The following is a 20,941-nucleotide window of genomic DNA, read 5'->3' as shown; positions in this document are numbered from 1 at the left end:
ACATTAGTTTTGTCTAATTTATTTTCTAACCTTGGTGATTCTGCTCATGGAGTTATATACTGAGTGTTGCTCTATAAACAGTTACCGAAGGTGACAAATTAGTTCTGTTAACACTATAATATAATATAATAATACTAATCTTTATATATTTAACCTTCAAGCCTACACTTGAAGACCATTAGTAATTCAAATAGCAAGCTTCTTTTTCACCTAGTGGGTTTTTACCTCTGGCTAAGAGGAAAGGAACAAGTGTTTGTCTTGGGAATTCACCATGTGTTGAAAAATCCTGGGCCTTAGCAGCTTTTAGTGAACTTGGACTATCCTAGGTCACATCTTTGAAGCTCTTTGGCAGTATGGGTCATGTTTTAAGGATTTCAGTGCTCTATAAAGGAGTTTGAGGATCAGAAAAGTCCAGAAAGAATGGTAATTGCTGGCTATTTAGTTGAGCACAGTTTCAACCATGAATAGACTTTGCAGTTGATAGGAAGCCTTTTAACAGCCTGCTTCAATACTCTTAGAAGCCAGCTTCTTTCCAAGGCCCGCCACAAAAAAAGTGTAGAGCAGGAGGTCCTTTTTGATTGTTCTTTCATAAGGAAAATACAATTTTATATTTGGGCACAGGGAATATAGGAATACTGTATGAATTTTATATGAGCTTTAGACAAAACTATCAATGGTAGGATTAAATTGAATGTTTACTATCATAAAATGTATTTTCTTAATTTTCAGTTTGGCATATAACTCACCCCTATTTGACTTCTTTACCTTCTCAGGTCCTTCCAATTTTGAATTGTCTTTATTATTTCTGTTTTTGCTGCTACCCAGAAAAGGGATAGGCTTGAACTCTCTCTGATAGCACTTTTTCTTAGTATGTGTCAGGATTATTCTTAGGGAACATTGGTAACAGCAGCCAGGAATAATGGCACTAAATGTGCTGGGCTCTTTAGAAGTTTTCTTTTTTTTTTTTTTCTTCTCTGTGAGGTAGTCTAATTTATTCTAGAGCCAAACTCCATTTGAGCCATAGCTCTCCAGCTTACTAGCAGTAGGACTTTAAGCCAGTAACTTAACTACTCTGCCTCAATTTTCTCAGGTGCAACATGCAGTACCTGTGTCATAGGGTGTTTGTGAGGATTCAGAGAGTGAATGCTTTAGAAGAGTGTTGCTTGTAGCAAGTGCTTAATAAATGTTAGTCATTATTACAATGATGCTTTTGCTTTTCTTGCATCATATACTGTTCATGCTCTGCTCAGTCACTTAGGAAGAGAATATCTTTTTAATAACTGTTGAGATTTCAGGGTAACGAATTGTATTAAAATCTTTAAAAAGCATTACATACATTAATTTAAGAAGTGCTAAAATGGCTGTAAAATTAATAGTAGTATTTATTTCAAGTTGCTACTTAAGTTTCAAATAATAATTTGCTTAGCCATAGGATAAAGAGTAGTCTTTTGAAAAGGTAAAGCCATGACTCTCATACAAATATAAAATGAACACGTTAAGAGCTTTTTTTTTTTTTTTTAAATTTTTATTCATTTGACAGAGAGAGAGAGAGAGATCACAGGTAGGCAGAGAGGCAGGCAGAGAGAGAGGGAAGCAGGCTCACCGCTGAGCAGAGAGCCCGATGCGGGGCTCGATCCCAGGACCCTGAGATCATGACCTGAGCCGAAGGCAGAGGCTTAACCCACTGAGCCACCCAGGTGCCCCACGTTAAGAGCTTTTATTTAATTCATTAATTAATAGGAAAGCCAGAAAAACGTTAAAGCCAGTTCAGAGGAAATTCCAGAGGGTAGACATAATAGGCAGTGAGGAATGCTGAAAGATGTAGACTGACCACATCTACTGCATGGTAATTAGTTGCATTGTCACCTGGCAGGTTATTTCTGTAGCCGAGGCGCTCTAGTCACCATCAGTCCTCCATTAGTTAACTTCTTTTCTGCAGCTTAGTTGCAAAATAGGAACAGAGAAAGCACAGGTTTCTATAGAATCAGAAAACACTGGGAAGGTCCTCCAGACCGTGAAAGGACTCCAGTAGTTCTTTTGCACATTTGAAGTCTTGAAATTTTCAGTAAAAGAAAGACAGGCTAGAATACTAGAAAGCAAGAAAATGAAAGGTGAAAGTACAAAGGGTTATAGAAAACAAGAGAAAGTTTTTGGCCAGAAAAATGCTTTTCATGGTTCCTTTTTATTTTTTAAAGATACTGTCAGGAAAACAGCATTTATTTTACTGAATCCTCTTACTTCAGATAGAGAAATCTTATTTTAGAAAAAGAGAAAAGGAAAGGAAAAGCGGATATTAAAATATTGATGCGGGTTTTATTTCCCTGACTCGATTTATTTTATTTATTTTACTTTTTTATTTTTATTTTTTAAAGTAGGCTTCACACCCAGCTCAGGACTTGAACTTAAAACACTGAGATCAGGAGTCGCATGCTGTACCAACTGAGCTAGCCAGGCGCCCTCCTGACTCAGTATTTTTTAAATAAAAGCTTTGCTCTCCATACGGAATGATGTATGTTCAGGTTAGAATCCCCAAGAGTATTTCCTGACTGGTTTTTATTTCTGTATATTAATGTCATTCGGGAGTTTCTTTTGTTTAAAATTGCTGGGGGGTAGGGGAGTAGGGATAGGGTGGCTGGGTTATGGACATTGGGAAGGGTATGTGCTATGGTGAGTGCTGTGAAATTTGTAGGCCTGGTGATTTGCAGACCTATACCTCTGGGGCAAATAATACATTGTATGTTAATTAAAAAAAAAAAAGTTTGGGGGGCGCCTGGGTGGCTCAGTGGGTTAAGCCGCTGCCTTCGGCTCAGGTCATGATCTCGGAGTCCTGGGATCGAGCCCCGCATTGGGCTCTCTGCTCTCTAGGGGAGCCTGCTTCCTCCTCTCTCTCTGTCTGCCTCTCTGCCTGCTTGTGATCTCTCTGTCAAAATAAATAAATAAAATCTTTAAAAAAAAAAAAAAAGTTTGGGACAGGATCTAATTTTAATTTTTAAAAAAATTGTCATTAGAGAAGGAATATTAGGGTTTTAATATTACTTGTTTGTTGAAATATATTATTAAAAGGTTTGAAGAATTATGATTGCTTATTATAAAATACTGTGGTCCTAATGATTTATCATTAAAATTGTGATGTCACTTTGGAAGATGAATCAGCTGCTAGCAATTGCATTGTGAATGTTGATGAAATTCTCTTCAGCTGACAGTCAGATGTACAATGTGGAACAGTGAGAGGTCCTGTAGTGTTGTGGCCAGTTCATCTGAATAAAAAGAAGTAACTAAGGAGGGGCACCTGGGCGGCTCAGTGGGTTAAACCTTTGCCTTTGGCTCAGGTCATGGTCTCATGGTCCTGGGATCAAGTCCCGCATCTCATCAGACTCTCTGCTTAGCAGGGAGCCTGCTTCCCTCCCTCTCTCTGCCTACTTGTGATATCTTTCTCTGTCAAATAAGTAAATAAAATCTTAAAAAAAAAAAAAAAAAGGAAAAGTAAGTAAGAGTAGCAGATAATAGTTTTCTTGTGAGTCAGAGTTTAATAAACATTTTACTGGTGTGTCCAGCATGCATGCTGTTGTCTTTTAGTTACTGAGTTTTATCAACTGCCTCCTTTGACTGCTTAAGTCCTTCATATTCCTAAATTTTTCACTGATGTTGTGCACAAATGGTGCCTTGATACTTATAAAAATGTTACTAATTGCTTGGAAACAGACAAACTTCACTTTGAACTGGGACTAGGATTTAGTTATAAAAAGTCTGCATTTCTGATTTATTATACTGATTGTCACAGATGCCTCTGTTCTTTGCATAGCTTAAATTGTAATGGAGACAAACCATTTAAACAGAAAGAAAAGGTAAAACAGGTTCATGTTAAGTAAAAGCTCTCACTGGGTTATATTCCTTTTTTTTCTTTTAGAGAGAGAGGGACAGAGAGAGAAAGTACACCCACATGGGCACCTGCCCAACTGGGTGTGGGGAGGCAGGAGAAGAGGGAGAGAGAATCTCAAGTAGGTTCCTTGCCTAGCATGGAGCCCTAGAGGGGCCCAGTGTCATAACCCTGACATCATGACCTGAGCCAGAATCAAGGGTTGGACACTTAACAGACTGACACCCAGGCGCCCTACTAGGTTATATTTCTTAAAAGAAATATTTGTCTAACTGGAGAATATTAAGTTATGTTTTTGGAGATCATACATATATGGAAGTGAGGACATAAAAATGGAGCTTTGCCCTTGTTTTTATATGATCTACAACTTTTTATTATTATTAATTATTATTAAACTATTGTTAAATAATTACATGGGAATGGCTGTCTAGTCATTTGATGGCCCAGTAATACCTGCTTTATTTCTACATGGATTTTATGGGCAATGCAAATCTGATTTTCTTCTCATCAATTTGGTGTTTCAGTAGAAAGGAAAGTTGACCAGTCTCCCCACAAACTAGGGACGGGTGGCAAAATAATTCTCAGTATGAGTATAGAAGAGAAGAGTCTTGGATAAATTCGCTTTTTAGGAATTTATAAAAACAATTTTGTGGGCTGTGATACAGTGCATAAGTCCAGAACTTTTCAGACCCTGCTCCCCAAAAAGGGAGGAAAGAAAGAAAACAACATATACAACCAAGAGCAAGCTCAGAATATTTAATACAACAGAGTGAAAATGATGCTAAAAATTCAAAGCTAAAAGAATTGAGTATAATATACAAACACTCAAAAAAACTATATAAACCCACTTTTACTGTTTTAGCCTCCCCACCTTTCACATTTCCATCTGCCAAATCAAGAAAACATGTTCTCTTTAATGCAGTAACACAACTATAACCCGGCCTTACTCTGTGAGGTGGTTAGAATTTTTCTCAAAGTGATTTTTTTTTCTCATTCACAGGTCATTACTGTAGAATTTTCTCATACTCAAAAGCAAATTCTGATATGTTGAGAACATTGCTGTTAGTTTTGTATGTGACCACTCAACCCATGTACCTGGGTCTTCCCCTGGCATGGGCTAAACCTTTCCAGAAGATTTAAATCTGAGCTTACACTGCCATCTAATGGAAAGCATATATTTTAGGGGTGCAAGAGCTGTCAGCTGTTAAAATTGTGTTTTGATTTCTTAAAGCATTTCATGAGTGTACATAGTAGAATATATATTGCTTTCACTCTCCAACTCCATGGTAGTATATTTAAAGTGTAGATTTAGTTTAAATTACTCAGAATGTACCTTGCTTTTACTGACTTGTTAAGCCATCACTTTACTTGGTGGATTACAGCCTAAATTCCAGTTACCATGAACAAACATTTCAGCTTTAACTCTCAAACTTTGTCAGTGCCATTGACACAGTGCTTCTTCCTTTGCTAATACTGTAATTAGGACAATTAGCAATTCTCTGCATTGTAAATCAATTCTCCGCATTGTAAATCAGTTCTCCCTTCACTCTCCTTAAATTTCTGTCTTTGTAATGTGTAGTTGTGGTTTCATTTTATACCTAAGAGTTACTTGTTCTTTCTTTGACAATGGAGGTACCTAGGTTCAAATCTTGACTATTTACATGCAACCTCTCTTAGGCTGTTTCCTCACTGTAATATGGGAATATGTAACTCACTATGTTGTTATGACAGTCAAATGGAAGGATACTTAAGAAAATAGTCGTGAAATATAAAGAACTAAGTATTAAAAGTAGAAATAATAAACACTTTTGAGCATTTATCGTGTGTTAGAAAATGCTAAGCCATCTACTTGCATTTATTTATTTTAATCCTCAAAACATTCCTGGGAGGAAGATACGATCCTATTATCCAATAACTGGGAACTTAGAGAGGTTAAATAACTACCCAAAGTTTATACAGACAAATCTAGCAAGCTTTTGAGATTGAACCCAGAGTGCATGCTCTTAATCACTACTCACTATTATTGCTTCCCAATTATATAATGCAATGAGTCATCTCTGCTTTTGCAGATAGGTTCCCTGTAGAGCTTCATTGCTTCTAGGCATTGCCATTCACTTTTTCTTTTTTTCCAGATCTTCTGTTTCACATTCATTTTGAGGTGTTTGTGTAAAAGATCAGTATATTTAAGCATATATTTTAGGATAGAATACTGAATTAGGATGCCTTCAGCTATAAGTAACAGAAAATGAAAATTAATTTAAGCCTAAAAAATGTATTTATTTTCTCATAATATACAAAGTCCAAAGATGGTGGACTCCATTATTGGTTGAGTCAGTGACCTAGTAATGTCACCAACGTATAAGGAACCTTGGTGCTCTATTCTGCTGCACTTAGCATAACACTGATTTTCTTCATAATTGCAAAGTGGCTAAAGCAACTCTGATATTGAAGCAATAATAACACATAATAAGAAATAGTATAAAAATTAAATATTGAAGCAATAATAATATATAATAAGGAATAAAATAAAAACCAAATACTGAAGAAAGAATACACAATAATTAATAAAACCCAATAATGTCTAGATGGAAGAAGACAGTATCTCTTCTTGATTCTTCTTACAAGTATAGGGACCTTTCCCAGAAATACTCCAGTAGATCTTTCCTCAGACATGTCGGGTCAAAACAAGATCACTCCATAGATAGAACAAAGTGAACATGATAAGCATGATTTTCTTAGGATAATTGATATTTACTCAAGGAAGATACAGTTTTGCTGTTGTGCGGGATTATTTGGCCTGAGGATGGAGAATGCATGTTGGATCACTAGCCAAAAGTGGACTTACTTGTGTGATTTCAAGTTATTTGACCTCTCTTAGAGTTTTGTTATTTTTTTAAAAAGATTATTTGTGTGAGAGAGAGAGCATGTATGCATGCAAGTTGCAAGGAGGGCCAGAGGGAGAGAATCTCCAAGCATACTCCCTGCTGACCAGGGAGCCCTACCCTATTACCCATGAGATAAAGACCTGAGCCAAAACCAAGAGCTGGGCACTCAACTGACTGAGTCACTCAGGAACCCCGAATTTTGTCATCTTTAATATAATTTCTGTCTTATTCTTATAACTCTGATTCTTAGTTTAGGTCTTAAGATTCTTCTTCCAATTTAAATTTATATAGTAAGATTGTTAAGAGTTTTAATGTCTAAAGTAGGAAATCACTGTAAAGTAAAACTCAGTCTTAGAGGTGAATATGAAGAGATATGAGGAGATAGTATTTTGACCAGGAGATTCAATACTTTTCAAACTCCACTTGACCCATTTAGGTGCCTGAAGGAGCTATATGTATAAGAAATAATAGTACATGGGAAATAAGATACTGGTGGGTGGATGGATGCTTCACATCTCAGCCTTTTAGAGCTCTCTGGTAGAAGGAAATTACCTATCCCTAATGTCTGAAGTGGCTCCTCACCACTCACACTAATGCCAAAGCTCAATTTCAAGATCTGCCCTCTATTCCTCTCACCCTTGCCCTGCCAGTGAATAGTGCACCCATGATTGAAGAGATGAGGGTGCAAAGCCTGGCCATGCCCCATGTGCTTCTTTTATCACCAGGAGACTCCACTACTAGTAATGTGGCTAGGCCCATTCCTGCTTCCTCTTGAGGAGGAAGGAGATGGGGAGAGATTCCTGGGGTGGGAGAGTTTCTTAACAGCTCATCTCCTCCAGCCTTACCAGAATCAGGTCTTTATCTTGTGATAAGACAGTTCTGTTTATACTTGTAAAAATACAGTTTGGTAGAATGTTAATGAGATGTTTATAAAGTATACGGATCAGATGAATTTTAAATTGGGGAAGTTCTAGATAGCTGTATATTTGCATTGTTTAGTATCACCAGTTTAAGCATTTTTACTGTTTAGTGTATGACCTTTTTCATATGTGCTATGTATATCTAGGGTTTTTTGTTTTGTTTTGTTTTTCTTGTCCTGGGTGTGTGTGTGTGTATGTGTGTGTGTGTGTGTGTTTACGTATTTTCAGCTTTCTTGAGGCATAATTGACAATATTTTGTAAATAACATCTTGGTGATTTGATAAATGAATACCTGGTGAAAGGATTCTTATCATCTAGTTAACTAACACATGTAACACCTCCAATACCTCATGTATTTCTTTTATTCTTTTCTTTTTTTTTCTTTTCCTTTCTTTCCTTTTCCTCTTCCCTTCCCCCTTCCCTTCCACCTTCCCTTCCCCCTTCCCTTATCCTTCCTTTATCTTTTTCCTTCCCTTTCCCTTACCCCTTCTTCCTTCCTTCCTTCCTTCCTCCCTCCCTCCCTCCCTCCCTCCCTCCCTCCTTCCCTTCCTTTTTTTGTGAGGACATTCAAGTTCTACTCTTTTAGTAAATTTCAGTGGATTAATACTGTGTTACCAACTATAGTCATTATGTTTTACATTTGTTCCTTCAAGACTTTATTCATCTTATGGCTGAAAGTTTGTACTGTTTTACCAACCTCTTTTTATTTCCTCCACCCTCTAGCCCCTTTCATCACTTTGCTGCTCTCTGTTTCTATGAGTTTGACATTTTTGTTTATGTTTCACACATTTTTGCAAATCCAATAAAGGGTTTATATTTCTTATTGATAAAGAGCTAATGTAAACTTGCAAATTTGAAAAGGGGTTAATATTCAGAGTACACAAAGAATGCATACAACTCAACAGCAAAAAAGAAAAACAAAACCAGTTGATTAAAAAATGGGCAGAGGAGCTGAATAGACATTTTCCAAAAAGATATATAAATGGGCAGAGGAGCTGAATAGACATTTTCCAAAAAGATATATAAATGGCCAACAGACATATGAAAAGGTAAAGTGACTAATCATCAGGAAAATGCAAATCAGAACCACATTGAGATATATCATCTCACAACTGTGTTAGACAATTATCAAAAAGTCAAGAGATGATAGATGTTGGCGAGGATTTGGAGAAAAGGGAATCCTGGTGCCCTGTTGAGAGGAATGTAAACTGGTACAGCCATTATGGAGAACAGTATGGAGATTCCTCAGAAAGTTAAAAAAAAGACCTACCATATGATCCAGCAATTCTACTTCTGGGTGTATATCTAAAGGAAATGAAAACAGAATATTGAGATATTTGCGCTCCCATGGCCATTGCAGCTTTACTCACAACCGCTAAGGTGTGGAAACAGCCCTAACTGTTCATTTAATGGATAAATGAAGAAGATGTATATATGTATAATGGAATATTATTCAGACATGAGAAAGGAGGATACTCTATCAATTTATAACAACATGGATGCACCTTGATTTCATTATATCACACAGAAAAAGACAAATACAGTTTTTTGTTTGTTTTTTTAGTATGTTGAACATGATTTAACTTGTTAAACCCATGGGTTATGTGTTGTCTCAGCTATTTCATGAACACATACAACTGCTGGATTTGGTTTTGTGTCTGCATTTTGTACTTGTTTCTTTTACTTGCTATTATTGTATCATAGATCCTTTTTTGATACTGTTAATCCCTCTTCACACTTCTCCAATTATGGGTAGGGAACCACCCAATTGTAATAAAACTACAGGGATTGAGTGAAGGATAAAGAAGTTCAGTTTGAGGGGCACCTGGGTGGCTCAGTGGGTTAAAGCCTCTGCCTTTGGCTCAGGTCATGATCCCAGGGTCCTGGGATCGAGCCCCACATTGGGCACTCTGCTCAGTGGGGAGCCTGCTTCCCCACCCCCCCCGCCTACCTTTCTGCCTACTTGTGATCTCTGTCAAATAAATAAATAAAATCTTAAAAAAAAAAAAAAGAAGTTCAGTTTGGCTTCTCAGAGTCCCTTTTCTCTGCTTTTTTGTCAGCCGTGTCTCTAATCTGTGAGTTTGGGACTGATCCTTGTTAGAAGAGGATTTCACATAAGTCATCAAGACTGTTAATAGTAGGGATTTAGTTGGTATCAGATGATTCTGTAGTGTTTTTTGATTTAACTTTAACTTTAATTAACTTTCTGAACAGGCCAAGTGTTAAGACCACACAGAATTCCAGTTTAAGTATTGTATAGAAGTAAGGTTGACAAAAATGTGGTAGGTATTTTTCCATGTACTTTGCCCTCACACCATTGACATACCCCCACTAATTCATCTTGCTGTTCTTTCCAGTTTAGACACATGATCCTTGACTTAGCACTCGAGACAGACATTGCCCACCAATTAAGGTAGAACTATGGGGTATGGCCTATGCATATCAGAAGGAAGTGTTTCTAGTTACCTAGCTAGGGCTCAGCCACTCAGTCATTATATTCCTCAAAAGTTCTAACTTGAAGACATGATATACAAATAAGTAAAATGAGAAAAACTTCCAAAGGTGATAGGATTCTTTTTTAAAGATTTTATTTATTTATTTGACAGACAGAGATCACAAGTATGCAGAGAGGCAGGCAGAGAGAGAGGGGGAAGCAGGCTCCCTGTTGAGCAGAGAGCCCGATGTGGGGTTTGATCCCAGGACCCTGGGGTCGTGACCTGAGTCGAAGGCAGAGGCTTTAACCCACTGAGCCACCCAGGCACCCCAGTGATAGGATTTTTATTACTAACTAAGTAAAGTATCAAACGAACAAGAAGAATCCAAACCAAAATAAACTTATAAAAATACAGAGTTCTCCAGCTCCCTCTCAGAGATCCTGTCTGGTAAAAATGACCATTAAGGTTATTGAACATACACACATCAAGAATATGCAGACTGTAGTCTTTTAACTTTTGAAGCCAGTGAGGAATGATGTGAGATTGACTTAGTCTCTGAGTTATTAACACTGAGGTGATGCCAGCTGGATGTCCATGACTCTCTTAAAATCTCATTTTACCTTGTCTGTTACTGTAGTGCTAAGCAGGGCTTTCTATCCCCTTTATTAAAAAAAAAAAAAAGAAAGAAAGAAAGAAAAGATCATAGTGAGAAAGGTAAGTGATAGGAAATAGAGTGGGTCTCTCTCTCTCTCCCTCGACTGAGGTACTGACACAATAGATGTTGGGTTCTAGATTAAAGCGCAGGGTTTACAGAGGAAAGCATAGTTGGTTTTGTTGTTTGCATCCCTTGCCCTTTTAGGGAGTGTGAATCAATGAAGGGAGCCAGGAATAAAGGGTGAGGGTTTGTGAGAATCTTTGGTGAAAGCTTTGCTAGGCTGTGAAGGGGAGGTGTGATGAATGTGTATTCTTCTTCAATCATAACTGGTGAGTTTGGCCTCCTTGGAGCCACCAGGTAAAAGTGTTCCTTGAATTTATGAAACAGAAACCCTGGCACCTGAGAGCACTATGGTGTACATTGACATTAAAGGCATCTGTCCTTCGAAAGATGTTTCCTGGGACCAGATAAGCACCTCACTGGAGAGAGCAGGCTCCAGGGTATTATAAGTTGTATGCAAGGTGACTGGTCACCTACAGTCATAGACCTCCATTAGAGATCAGAGAGTATTTTTAAAAAGATGGAGTGTTGATCTTGGACCACATTGCTTAGTTTCTTTTTCTTTGTTTTTTTAAAGTTAAATTCAAGTTAGCATATAGTGTAGTATTGGTTTCAGGAGTAAAATTTAGTGATTCATCACTTAAATGTAACATCCACTGTTGACCACACGTGCCCTCCTTAGTGCCTACCACCACCACCCACCACCCCTCCAGCAATCCTGAGTTTGTTGTCTATAGTTAAGAGTCTTTTATGGTTTGCTTTCCTCTCTGTTTTTACATTGTTTTATTTTTCCTTCCCTTCCTCTCTGTTCATCTGTTTTTTTTTCTTAAATTTCACATATAAGTGAAATCATACGGTATTTGTCTTTCTCTGACTTATTTCGCTTAGCATAACATTCTCTAGCTCCATCCATGTCATTGCAAATGGTAAGATTCCATTCTTTTTGATGGCTCAGTAATAATCTATTGTGTATATATACCACATCTTCTTTATCTGTTAATCAGTTGTTGGATATTTGGGCTCTCTCAATAGTCTGGCTACTCTTGATAATGGTGCTATAAACGTTGGGATGCATGTTCCCCTTCTTAATCAGCATTTTTGTATCCTTTGGGTGGATGCCTATTAGTATAGTTTCTGTGTCGCAGTTAATTCTGTTTTTAACTTTCTAAGGAACCTCCATACTGTTTTCCAGAGTGGCTGTTCCAGTTTGCACTCCCACCAGCCTCACTGCTTAATTTCTGAATTGAGGCTGTGCTTGTAGTAATGTGACATCAACTCTCTCTCAGAAGAGAGTGAGTAGAAGTCATTGCACCTGCCCACATTTTCTTCCAGGGTGGTGATAATCCCCACTTCCCCCAGTCTTACTCCAAATACACTGGACTATACAACAATGCTGTGTCCTATGCATACCCCGTGAGTTTGGCTTATCCAATATATGGGACTGGGGAAACACCTTTCAGTCAGAGGCGACAACAAGATCAGAGAAACAAAGTAAAAATTAACATGATGTGTGCAGGAAAGTATAATCCTAAATTGAAGTATAATCCTAAATTGAAATTGCTAAAGCTTTAGTTTTAAGGATTAGAGTAGCAGGAATGAGTCCAAAGAGATAAGCAGGTTTGAATCACGGAGAGACTTGACTATGGAACTTGGGCTTCATCCTGCGCAGATGAAGAGGTAGGGATATGGTGAGGGCTGCTAGCTCATAAGCCTGTAACAGGGTTTGCCCATGTTACTTTTGCTCTTAGACACAACTTTCTAACTTCCAGCATGGAGCCTGAACTGTAGTAGTATTTATTATTTGAACAAATAAACAAACGAAATGATCCACAAGTTGGTCATAAAAATGTAGGCAAGAAAGTAAGCTGCTGGTAAGGTATTGCCTGTTACAAACTTTTCTTAAAATAATATTCTAGATATAGACATCTAAAATTAGTATTTTATAATTAGCTCTAATTTTTATCAGTAGGCATTAGCATTTTTAAAACAATTTTCATACAAGTCTTTAACAAAAACCATTTTAACAAACTAATGCTCTTAAATTTCAGTATATCCAAATTTTGATTTTTATCCATTGAATAGAGAATGATTGCATATTTAGATAGATATCATGAACTTTAAACTCTATATTGATATAATTTCTGTATTTTAATTTCATCTTTATACAAAGCTTATATGATAAATCAGCTGCAGTTTAGGAAATATACTTTGTATACACATGTAAATATAGAGTCCATAACGTATGATGTATAATTGTGATGGTTTATAGTCATGCTTATTATCCTAGGTACTCTGGGATGTCTGTTGCATTATTGTAGTAATAGCATTTCAAGTATATTTTAAACCTTTTTTCTCCCTTAGAAGTAAATTTCCCCAGAAGGACTTAGAAATGCTGTTTCCTGGAATGAGTGCTGATTTTACAAGTGAGAATTTTTCAGCTGCCTGGTATCTTATAGAGAACCACTCAACCACCAGGTCAGTGGATGTTCGGCTAATGATTATGCATGGTTTCACGTGGATGTACCTAATAGGATTATATAATAATGTGGGTTTTAGGTCTGCCTCTGCCACTTAAAGTCCTTTGACTTTAGGTGAGATCATGAATATTGCAGAATGTTTTTCCCCTTATTTATGAAATGGTATTATTAATTAGCAGATTCTTAATTCCTGCTATCTTATTGTTTCTATATGATTCATATTTGTGCAACACATTAAAATTTTGTGGAGTCTCAACTGGGTACCTAAACTGATGTATCTAAATGTGACCTTTCTCTTTTCAAATAATACAGCTTTCAAGTCTTGGTGTAAATTAGCAGCTTGCCTCCTTCCCTAGAACAAAGGAAGATGAGTTGATTTGTCATTTTGCAAAAACTTGCCTTAAAATTAGCCAAAAAAATGGTCAAGGTCATATATCCAAATTGAAGTGCTCCCTTTTGTCTGCTAATTACATTTTACCACACTCTGTACAAGAACATGTTTGTAACTTTTTTGCAAGATTGATTTAAAAAACTATATTTAGTAACAGTGTTTGAATAAATGAATGGTTTATTGCTTAAAATTTACATTCTTGAAAAGTCAGCTTGTTAAGATATACCTTAGGAGAAATTTTTCCTTCACCACTTAGAATGAAAACCATTAGAAAACATGAAGAGTTGGTATATATATAAAGAGAGAGAGAGACAGGGACAGAGCGAGATGTTGGTATATATGTATGTATGTGTGTGTGTATATATGGAGAGAGAGAGAGAGAATCCTGATAAATTTTTAAAATTTATTTATTTTTAGAGAGAGAGAGAGCATGCACTCAGGGGTAGGGCAGAGGGAGAAGATGAGAGAGAGAAGCTTGAGCAGACTCCCCACTGAGCATGGAACCTGAGGCAGGGTTCTATCTCATAGCCCTGAGATCTTGACCTGAGCCAAAATCAAGAATTGGACACTTAAGTGACTGAGCCACCCAGGTTTCCCAATCCTGATAAATTTTTAAAATAAATGTCAGATCTTTCATTGCAGAAGATGGTTCTAATTTTACATTATGGATGTGTTTTTTGTATTACTATAAGTCAGAATTGATCTCTGCTTTCTGTGTAGGGCTGTCATGGCACTGAAGAATATATTCAAAGTTTTATAGCCAGATTTTCTTAGCCTACCTGAAAATAAAACTTCTAAAATATAGAGACCTACCTATTTTTCTCTGCTTGAGATGTAGAGATGAAATATTTTGGTCTTTTAAGTTATTTAAATTGTGAGTTGACTCCCCAAGTGTTTTTTTTTTCTTTTTTTTAAAGTTTTTATTTATTTATTTGAGAGAGAGTGAGTGAGAGAGAGCGGGAGCAAGGGGAGGGGTAGAGGAAGAAGGAGAAACAGACTCCCCACTGTTCAGGGAGCCTCACCTGGGCCTTGATCCCAGGACTCCAGGATCATGACCTGAGCCAAAAGCAGTTGCTTAACGACTGAGCCACCCAAGTGCCCCTTGACCCCCAGTTTTTCTGTAATTTCATTGTTAATGACAGAGGACTGGTTATTGACGTGGTGAATAACGGTATGCTTAATTTATATACAGAATACAGAAATGAACTTACAGAGGAGTTCTGTCTTAGATAACTTGATAACCACTGCATTGATCTAGGTCTGCCCACAGGGAATTGATATTCATGACTCCTTACCTGGCATATCAACACATGATATATATTGCTTATAGAACTACCCACATGTATATTTACTTCTTAGGGGTCTGACATATTTGGAATGATGATATGACGGCTAACAGTACTATAGTTCTATAGTTGCTTTAATTTTGTCATTCGTAATAAAAGTTTAGGTGTAGATGAGAATTTGAAAGCTTTTTGTTTTCATCAGATTACATATATCAATCCGTGTCTTTCTTAACTTAGGCTTCCATATTTTACATTTAATGCATTATCTTAATTCTTTTTTGCTTTTTAGGAGTCTCAAACTTTTGGTTTCTTAATTTCATTTCAGTTTTGAACAGCTCAAAATGGCAGTTACCAACCTGAAGAGACAGGCTAACAAGAAAAGTGAAGGCAGCCTGGCATATGTGAAAGGAGGTCTTAGTACTTTCTTTGAAGCCCAGGATGCCCTCTCAGGTAAGGTGACCCTCACAGCCATCTGTTGGGGCTTCCCAGTGGAAACCTGACACTCTGCTTGTGGAGCATTTACAGGGTGTGACATTCAGTCTGTATTTATAAAAGTAAAGATCTGAAATGTGCCATAAATATTTGTTGCAGACCAGACTGAAACCTCTTAGAAGGCTTGATACTTTAAATACTTGTCTATGAGGCTTTCGTTGATCCACTGCATATATGTGAAATAGGAGACTACTTTGCCTTTCATGATGCCCAATCTCTAGGGCTGATTAGAAACTAAATCCCAATAGGTAATATTCTAGAATTTTAAAAATCCTTTTATAGCCGTTAGTATCTTACATATGTGACTAATTTTGTATATATGACCCATTGTCTTTTTGGTTTGGAAGGGACTGATGATACTGGATCATTCTTTTTAAGTATCACCCCATCAGCCCCTATACAATAGTTAAATATCTACCATCCGTGCTGTCATCTTTATATGGGAAAGAAATTAAATAGAAATAGCATAGCTTTAGACATTTCAGGAAAAGATGTTGGGTATATTTTTTTCCCCTAAAATTACCTTAACTAATAGAAATCAAATTAATGTTTAGTAAAAAGTAAACTATATTAATAAAAGCCTAACTCTTTTTAAAAACTCTTTAAAAAAAAACCCTCTTTAAAAAAAAAAACAAAAAACAGGTATCTTTAAATAGTAACTAAGTACCTATATGTAAGTACCTGTGAGTTTAAGTATACACTAAGAGGCCACACTGTCTTCACTTCAGTAAGAATTTTTTTTTTATTATTAATTTGTTTCCTTAAAGTATAGACATTGTCTTATTGTTTTTATTTCATTTATTTATTTTTATATTTAAACATTATTTTATTTTTTCAACGTTCCAAGATTCATTGTTTATATATCACATCCAGTGCTCCATGCAATACCTGCCCTCCTTAATACCCTTCACCAGGCTCACCCAACCCCCCACTCCCCTCCCCTCCAAAACCCTCAGTTTGTTTCTCAGAGTCCACAGTCTCTCCTGGTTCGTCTCCCCCTCCACAGTCTCTCCTGGTTCGTCTCCCCCTCCGATTTTCCCCCAACTCCCTTCTCCTCTCCTTCTCCCAATGTCCTCCATGTTATTCCTTGTGCTCCACAAGTAAGTGAAACTATATGATAATTGACTCTCTCTGCTTGACTTATTTTACTCAGCATAATCTCCTTCAGTCCTGCATATGTTGATACAAAAGTTGGGTATTCATCCTTTCTGATGGAGGCATAATATTCCATTGTATATATGGACTATGTCTTCTTTATCCATTCGTCTGTTGAAGGGCATCTTGGCTCTTTCCACAGTTTGGTGACCATGGCCATGGTGCTATGAACATTGGGGTACAGATGGCCCTTCTTTTCACTGCATATGTATCTTTGGGGTAAATACCCAATAGTGCAATTGCAGGGTCATAGAAAAGCTCTATTTTTAATTTCTTAAGGAATCTCCACACTGTTTTCCAAAGTGGCTACACCAACTTGCATTCCCAACAACAGTGTAAGAGGGTTGCCCTTTCTCCATATGCTCTCCAACACTGTTGTTTACTGTCTTGTTAATTTTTGGCCATTCTAACTGGTGTAAGGTGGTAATCAGTGTGGTTTGGATTGAATCTCCCTGATGGTTAATGATGATGAAAATTTTTTTCAAGTGTTTGTTAGCCGTTTGTATGTCTTCTTTGGAGAAGTGTCTATTCATGTGTTCTGCCCATTTTTTTACATGATTATCTGTTTTTTGAGTGTTGAGTTTGAGGAGTTCTTTATAGATATTGGTATCAGCCCTTTATCTGTAGTGTCATTTGTGAATATCTTCTCAATATTTGTGAAACCTATATTCTCAATATTTGTGAATATTCCGTGGGTTGCCTCTTTGTTTTGTTGACTGTTTCCTTTGTTGTGCAGAAGCTTTTGATCTTGATGAAGTCCCAAAAGGTCATTTTTGCTTTTGTTCCCCTTGCCTTTGGAGACCTGTCTTGAAAGAAGTTGCTGTGGCTGTAGTCGAAGAGGTTACTGCCTATGTTATCTTCCAGGATTTGATGGAATCCTGTCTCACATTGAGGTCTTTCATCCCTTTTGAGTTTATCTTTGTGTATGGTGCAAGAGAATGGTTGAGTTTCATTCTTCTGTACATATCTGTCTAGTTTTCCCAGCACCATTTATTAAAGAGATTGTCTTTTTTCCACTGTATATTTTTTTCCTGCTCTGTTGAAGATTATTTGGCCATAGAGTTGAGGGTCCATATCTGGGCTCTCTACTCCGTTCCATTGGTCTGTTTTTGTGCCAGTACCATGCTGTCTTGGTGATCACAGCTTTGTAGTAAAGCTTGAAATCAGGCAACATAATGCCCCTTGTTTTGTTTTTCTTTTTCAACATTTCCTTAGCAATTTGGGGTCTCTTCTGGTTCCATACAAATTTTGGGATTGTTTGTTCCAGCTATTTGAAAAATGCTGGTGGAAGCTGCCCCCCCCAAAAAAAAAAGAAAGAAAGAAAATTGCTGGTGGAATTTTGATCAGGATGGCATTGACAGAATAGATTGTGCTGAGCAGTATAGACATTTTAACAATGTTTATTCTTCTGATCCCTGAGCATGGAACGCTTTTCCCTCTTTTTGTGTCTTCTTAAATTTCTTTTATGAGTGTTCTGTAGTTCCTCAAGTACAGATTTTTTTACCTCTTTGGTTAGGTTTATTCCAAGGTCTCTTATGGTTCTTGGTGCTGTAGTAAATGGAATCGATTCTCTAATTTCCCTTTCTGTATTTTCATTGTTTGTGTATAAGAAGGCAACTGATTTCTGTACATTAATTTTGTGTCCTGCTATATTACTTAATTTCTGTATGAGTTCTAGTAGTTTGGGGGTAGAGTCTTTGGGTTTTCCATATAAATTATCAGGTCATCTGTGAAGAGAGAGAGTTTGACTACTTCTTTGCCAATTTGAATACCTTTTATTTCTTTTTGTTGTCTGATTGCTGTTGCTAGGACTTCTAGTGCTATGTTGAACAACAGTGGCAAGAGTGGACATCCTTGTGTTCCTGATCTCAAAGGGAAGGGTATCAGCTTTCCCCAACTGAGAATGATATTTACTGTGGGTTTTTCATAGACAGATTTTATGAAGTTGAGGAATGTTCCCTCTATCAGTGTACTTTAAAGTGTTTTAATTAGAAACAGATGCTGTATTTTGTCAAATGCTTTTTCTGCATCAGTTGAGAGTACCATGTGGTTCTCTCTTCTCTCATTGATTTGTTCTATCACATTGATTGATTCGTGAATGTTGAACCATCCTGGCAACCCAGGGATAAATCCCACCTAGTCATGATGGATAATCTTTTTAATGTACTGTTGGATTCTATTAACTAGGATCATGTTGAGAATCTTGGCATAGATATTCATCAGGGATATTGGTCTGCAATTCTCCTTTTTAACCAGGTCTTTGCCTAGTTTGTGGATCAAGGTAATGCTGGCTTCATAGAAAGAATCTAGAAGCTTTCCTTCTGTTTCTATTTTTTGAAACAGCTTCAAGACAATAGGTATTATTTCTTCTTTGAATGTTGGTAGAATTCTCCAGGGAATCCATCGGGTCCTGGGCTCTTGTTTTTTGGGAGGTTTTTGATCACTGTTTCAATCTCATTACTAGATATTGGTCTATTCAGGTTGTCAGTTTCTTTCTGTTTCAGCTTTGGAAGTTTATACGTTTCCAGGAAGGTGTCTGTTCCTTCCAGGTTGCTTAACTTATTGGCATATAACTGTTGATAATAATTTCTGATGATTGTTTCTATTTCTTTGGTGTTAGTTGTGATCTCTCCCTTTTCTTTCATAATTTTATTAATTTGGGTCCTCTCTCTCTTCTTTTGGATTACTTTGGCCAGTGGTTTATCGATCTTATTGATTCTTTCAAAGAACCAGCTTCTAGTTTTATTGATGTGTTCTACTGTATCTCTAGTTTCTAACTTATTGATACCTCCTCTAATCTTGTTTATTTCCCTTCTTGTGCATGGAGTTGACTTAATTTGTTATTGATTTTCCAGTTCTTTAAGGTGTAAAGAGAGGTGGTATATTCTGGGTTTTTCAATTTTTTTGAGTGAGGCTTGGATGACTATGTATTTCCCCATTAGGACCCCTTTTGTTGTATCCCATAGGTTTTGAACCAATGTGTCTTCATTCTCATTGGGTGCCATGAATTGTTTAAGTTATTCTTTGATTTCCTGGTTGATACAAACATTCTTGAGCAGGTTTGTCCTTAGCTTGCAAGTGTTTGAATTCCTTCCAAACTTTTTCTTGTGGTTGAGTTCCAGTTTCAAAGTATTGTGGTCTGAGAATATGCAGGGAATAATCTCAATCTTTTGGTGTCAGTTGAGCCCTGATTTGTGACCCAGTATGTGGTCTATTCTGGAGAAAGTTCCATGTGCACTTGAGAATAATGAGTATTCTGTTGTTTTAGGATGGAATGTTCTGTCTGTATCTATGAGATCCATCTGGTCCAGTGTGTCATTCAATGCTCTTGTTTCTTTATTGATTTTCTGCTTGGATGATATGTCTATTACTGCGAGAGGCATGTTAAGATCCCCTACTGTTAATGTATTATACCAATATGACTAACAGTTGGCTTATGTAGTTGGCTGCTCCCCCATATTGGGTGCAATAATTACAATTGTTAGATCTTCTTGGTGGATAGACCCTTTAAGAATGAGGGGTAGTGTCCTTCTGTATCTCTGACTACAGTCTTTAGTTTAAAATCTAATTTATCTGATATAAGAATCACTACCCCACTTTATTTTGAGGCCTGTTGGCATGAAAGATGCTTCTCCATCCCTTCACTTTCAGTCTGGATGTATCTTTAGGTTCCAAATGTCTCTCTTGTAGATAGCATATGGACCGCCCCTGTTGTTTTATCCAATCTGCAACCCTGTGCCATTTTATGAGAGCGTTTAGGCCATTAACCTTGAGAGTGATTATTGAACGAAATGTTTTAATTGACATCATGTTGCCTGTGAAGTCTTTGTCTATAGATTGTCTCTGTAAATTTCTGTTCTATGTCACTCTTGGGTTCTTTCTTCTTTTATAGAACCCCCTTAATATTTCTTGTAGTGCTGGCTTGATGGTCTTGCTGTTCTTGGAAGCTCTTTATCTCACCATCTATTCTGAATGTCAGCCTTGTTCGATAAAGTATTCTTGGCTACATGTTTTTTTTCATTTAGTGCCTGAATATGTCTTGCCAGTCCTTTCTGGCTTGCCAGGTTTCTGTGGACAGGTCTGACATTATTTTGATGGACTTTCCTCTGTATGTAAGGAATCTCTTCTCCCTAGCTGCCCTTCGAACATCTTGTCTAAATTTATGGTTCATGAATTTTGCAATCAAGTGTCTGGAGATGTTTCTAGATTCGTTGATCTTGGGGAGTTAACTTTCTTCCTCTAGGACCCGAATGCTTGTTCCATTCCTTAGATTGGGAAAATTTTCATCCAGGATTTGTTCAGCTTTAT

The 20,941-nt window shown here is 37.1% G+C and overlaps 1 protein-coding gene across 1 annotated transcript in view; it reads left to right on the top strand.

The window, feature by feature from the left end:
• Positions 1-20,941, top strand: part of LOC111156692 (exocyst complex component 2) — a 307,781-nt gene that overhangs the window by 58,486 nt on the left and 228,354 nt on the right. Inside the window, exons 5-6 of the mRNA XM_022517721.1 lie at positions 13,194-13,307; positions 15,312-15,436. Coding sequence (XP_022373429.1) covers positions 13,194-13,307; positions 15,312-15,436 — 239 coding nt within the window. The remainder of the gene's footprint in view (positions 1-13,193; positions 13,308-15,311; positions 15,437-20,941) is intronic.

This window comes from Enhydra lutris, unplaced genomic scaffold, assembly GCF_002288905.1.
Source record: "Enhydra lutris kenyoni isolate GAN:26980312 unplaced genomic scaffold, ASM228890v2 scaffoldscaffold48, whole genome shotgun sequence".
NCBI lineage: Eukaryota > Metazoa > Chordata > Mammalia > Carnivora > Mustelidae > Enhydra > Enhydra lutris.
This window is presented reverse-complemented; position numbering and strand designations above follow the sequence as displayed.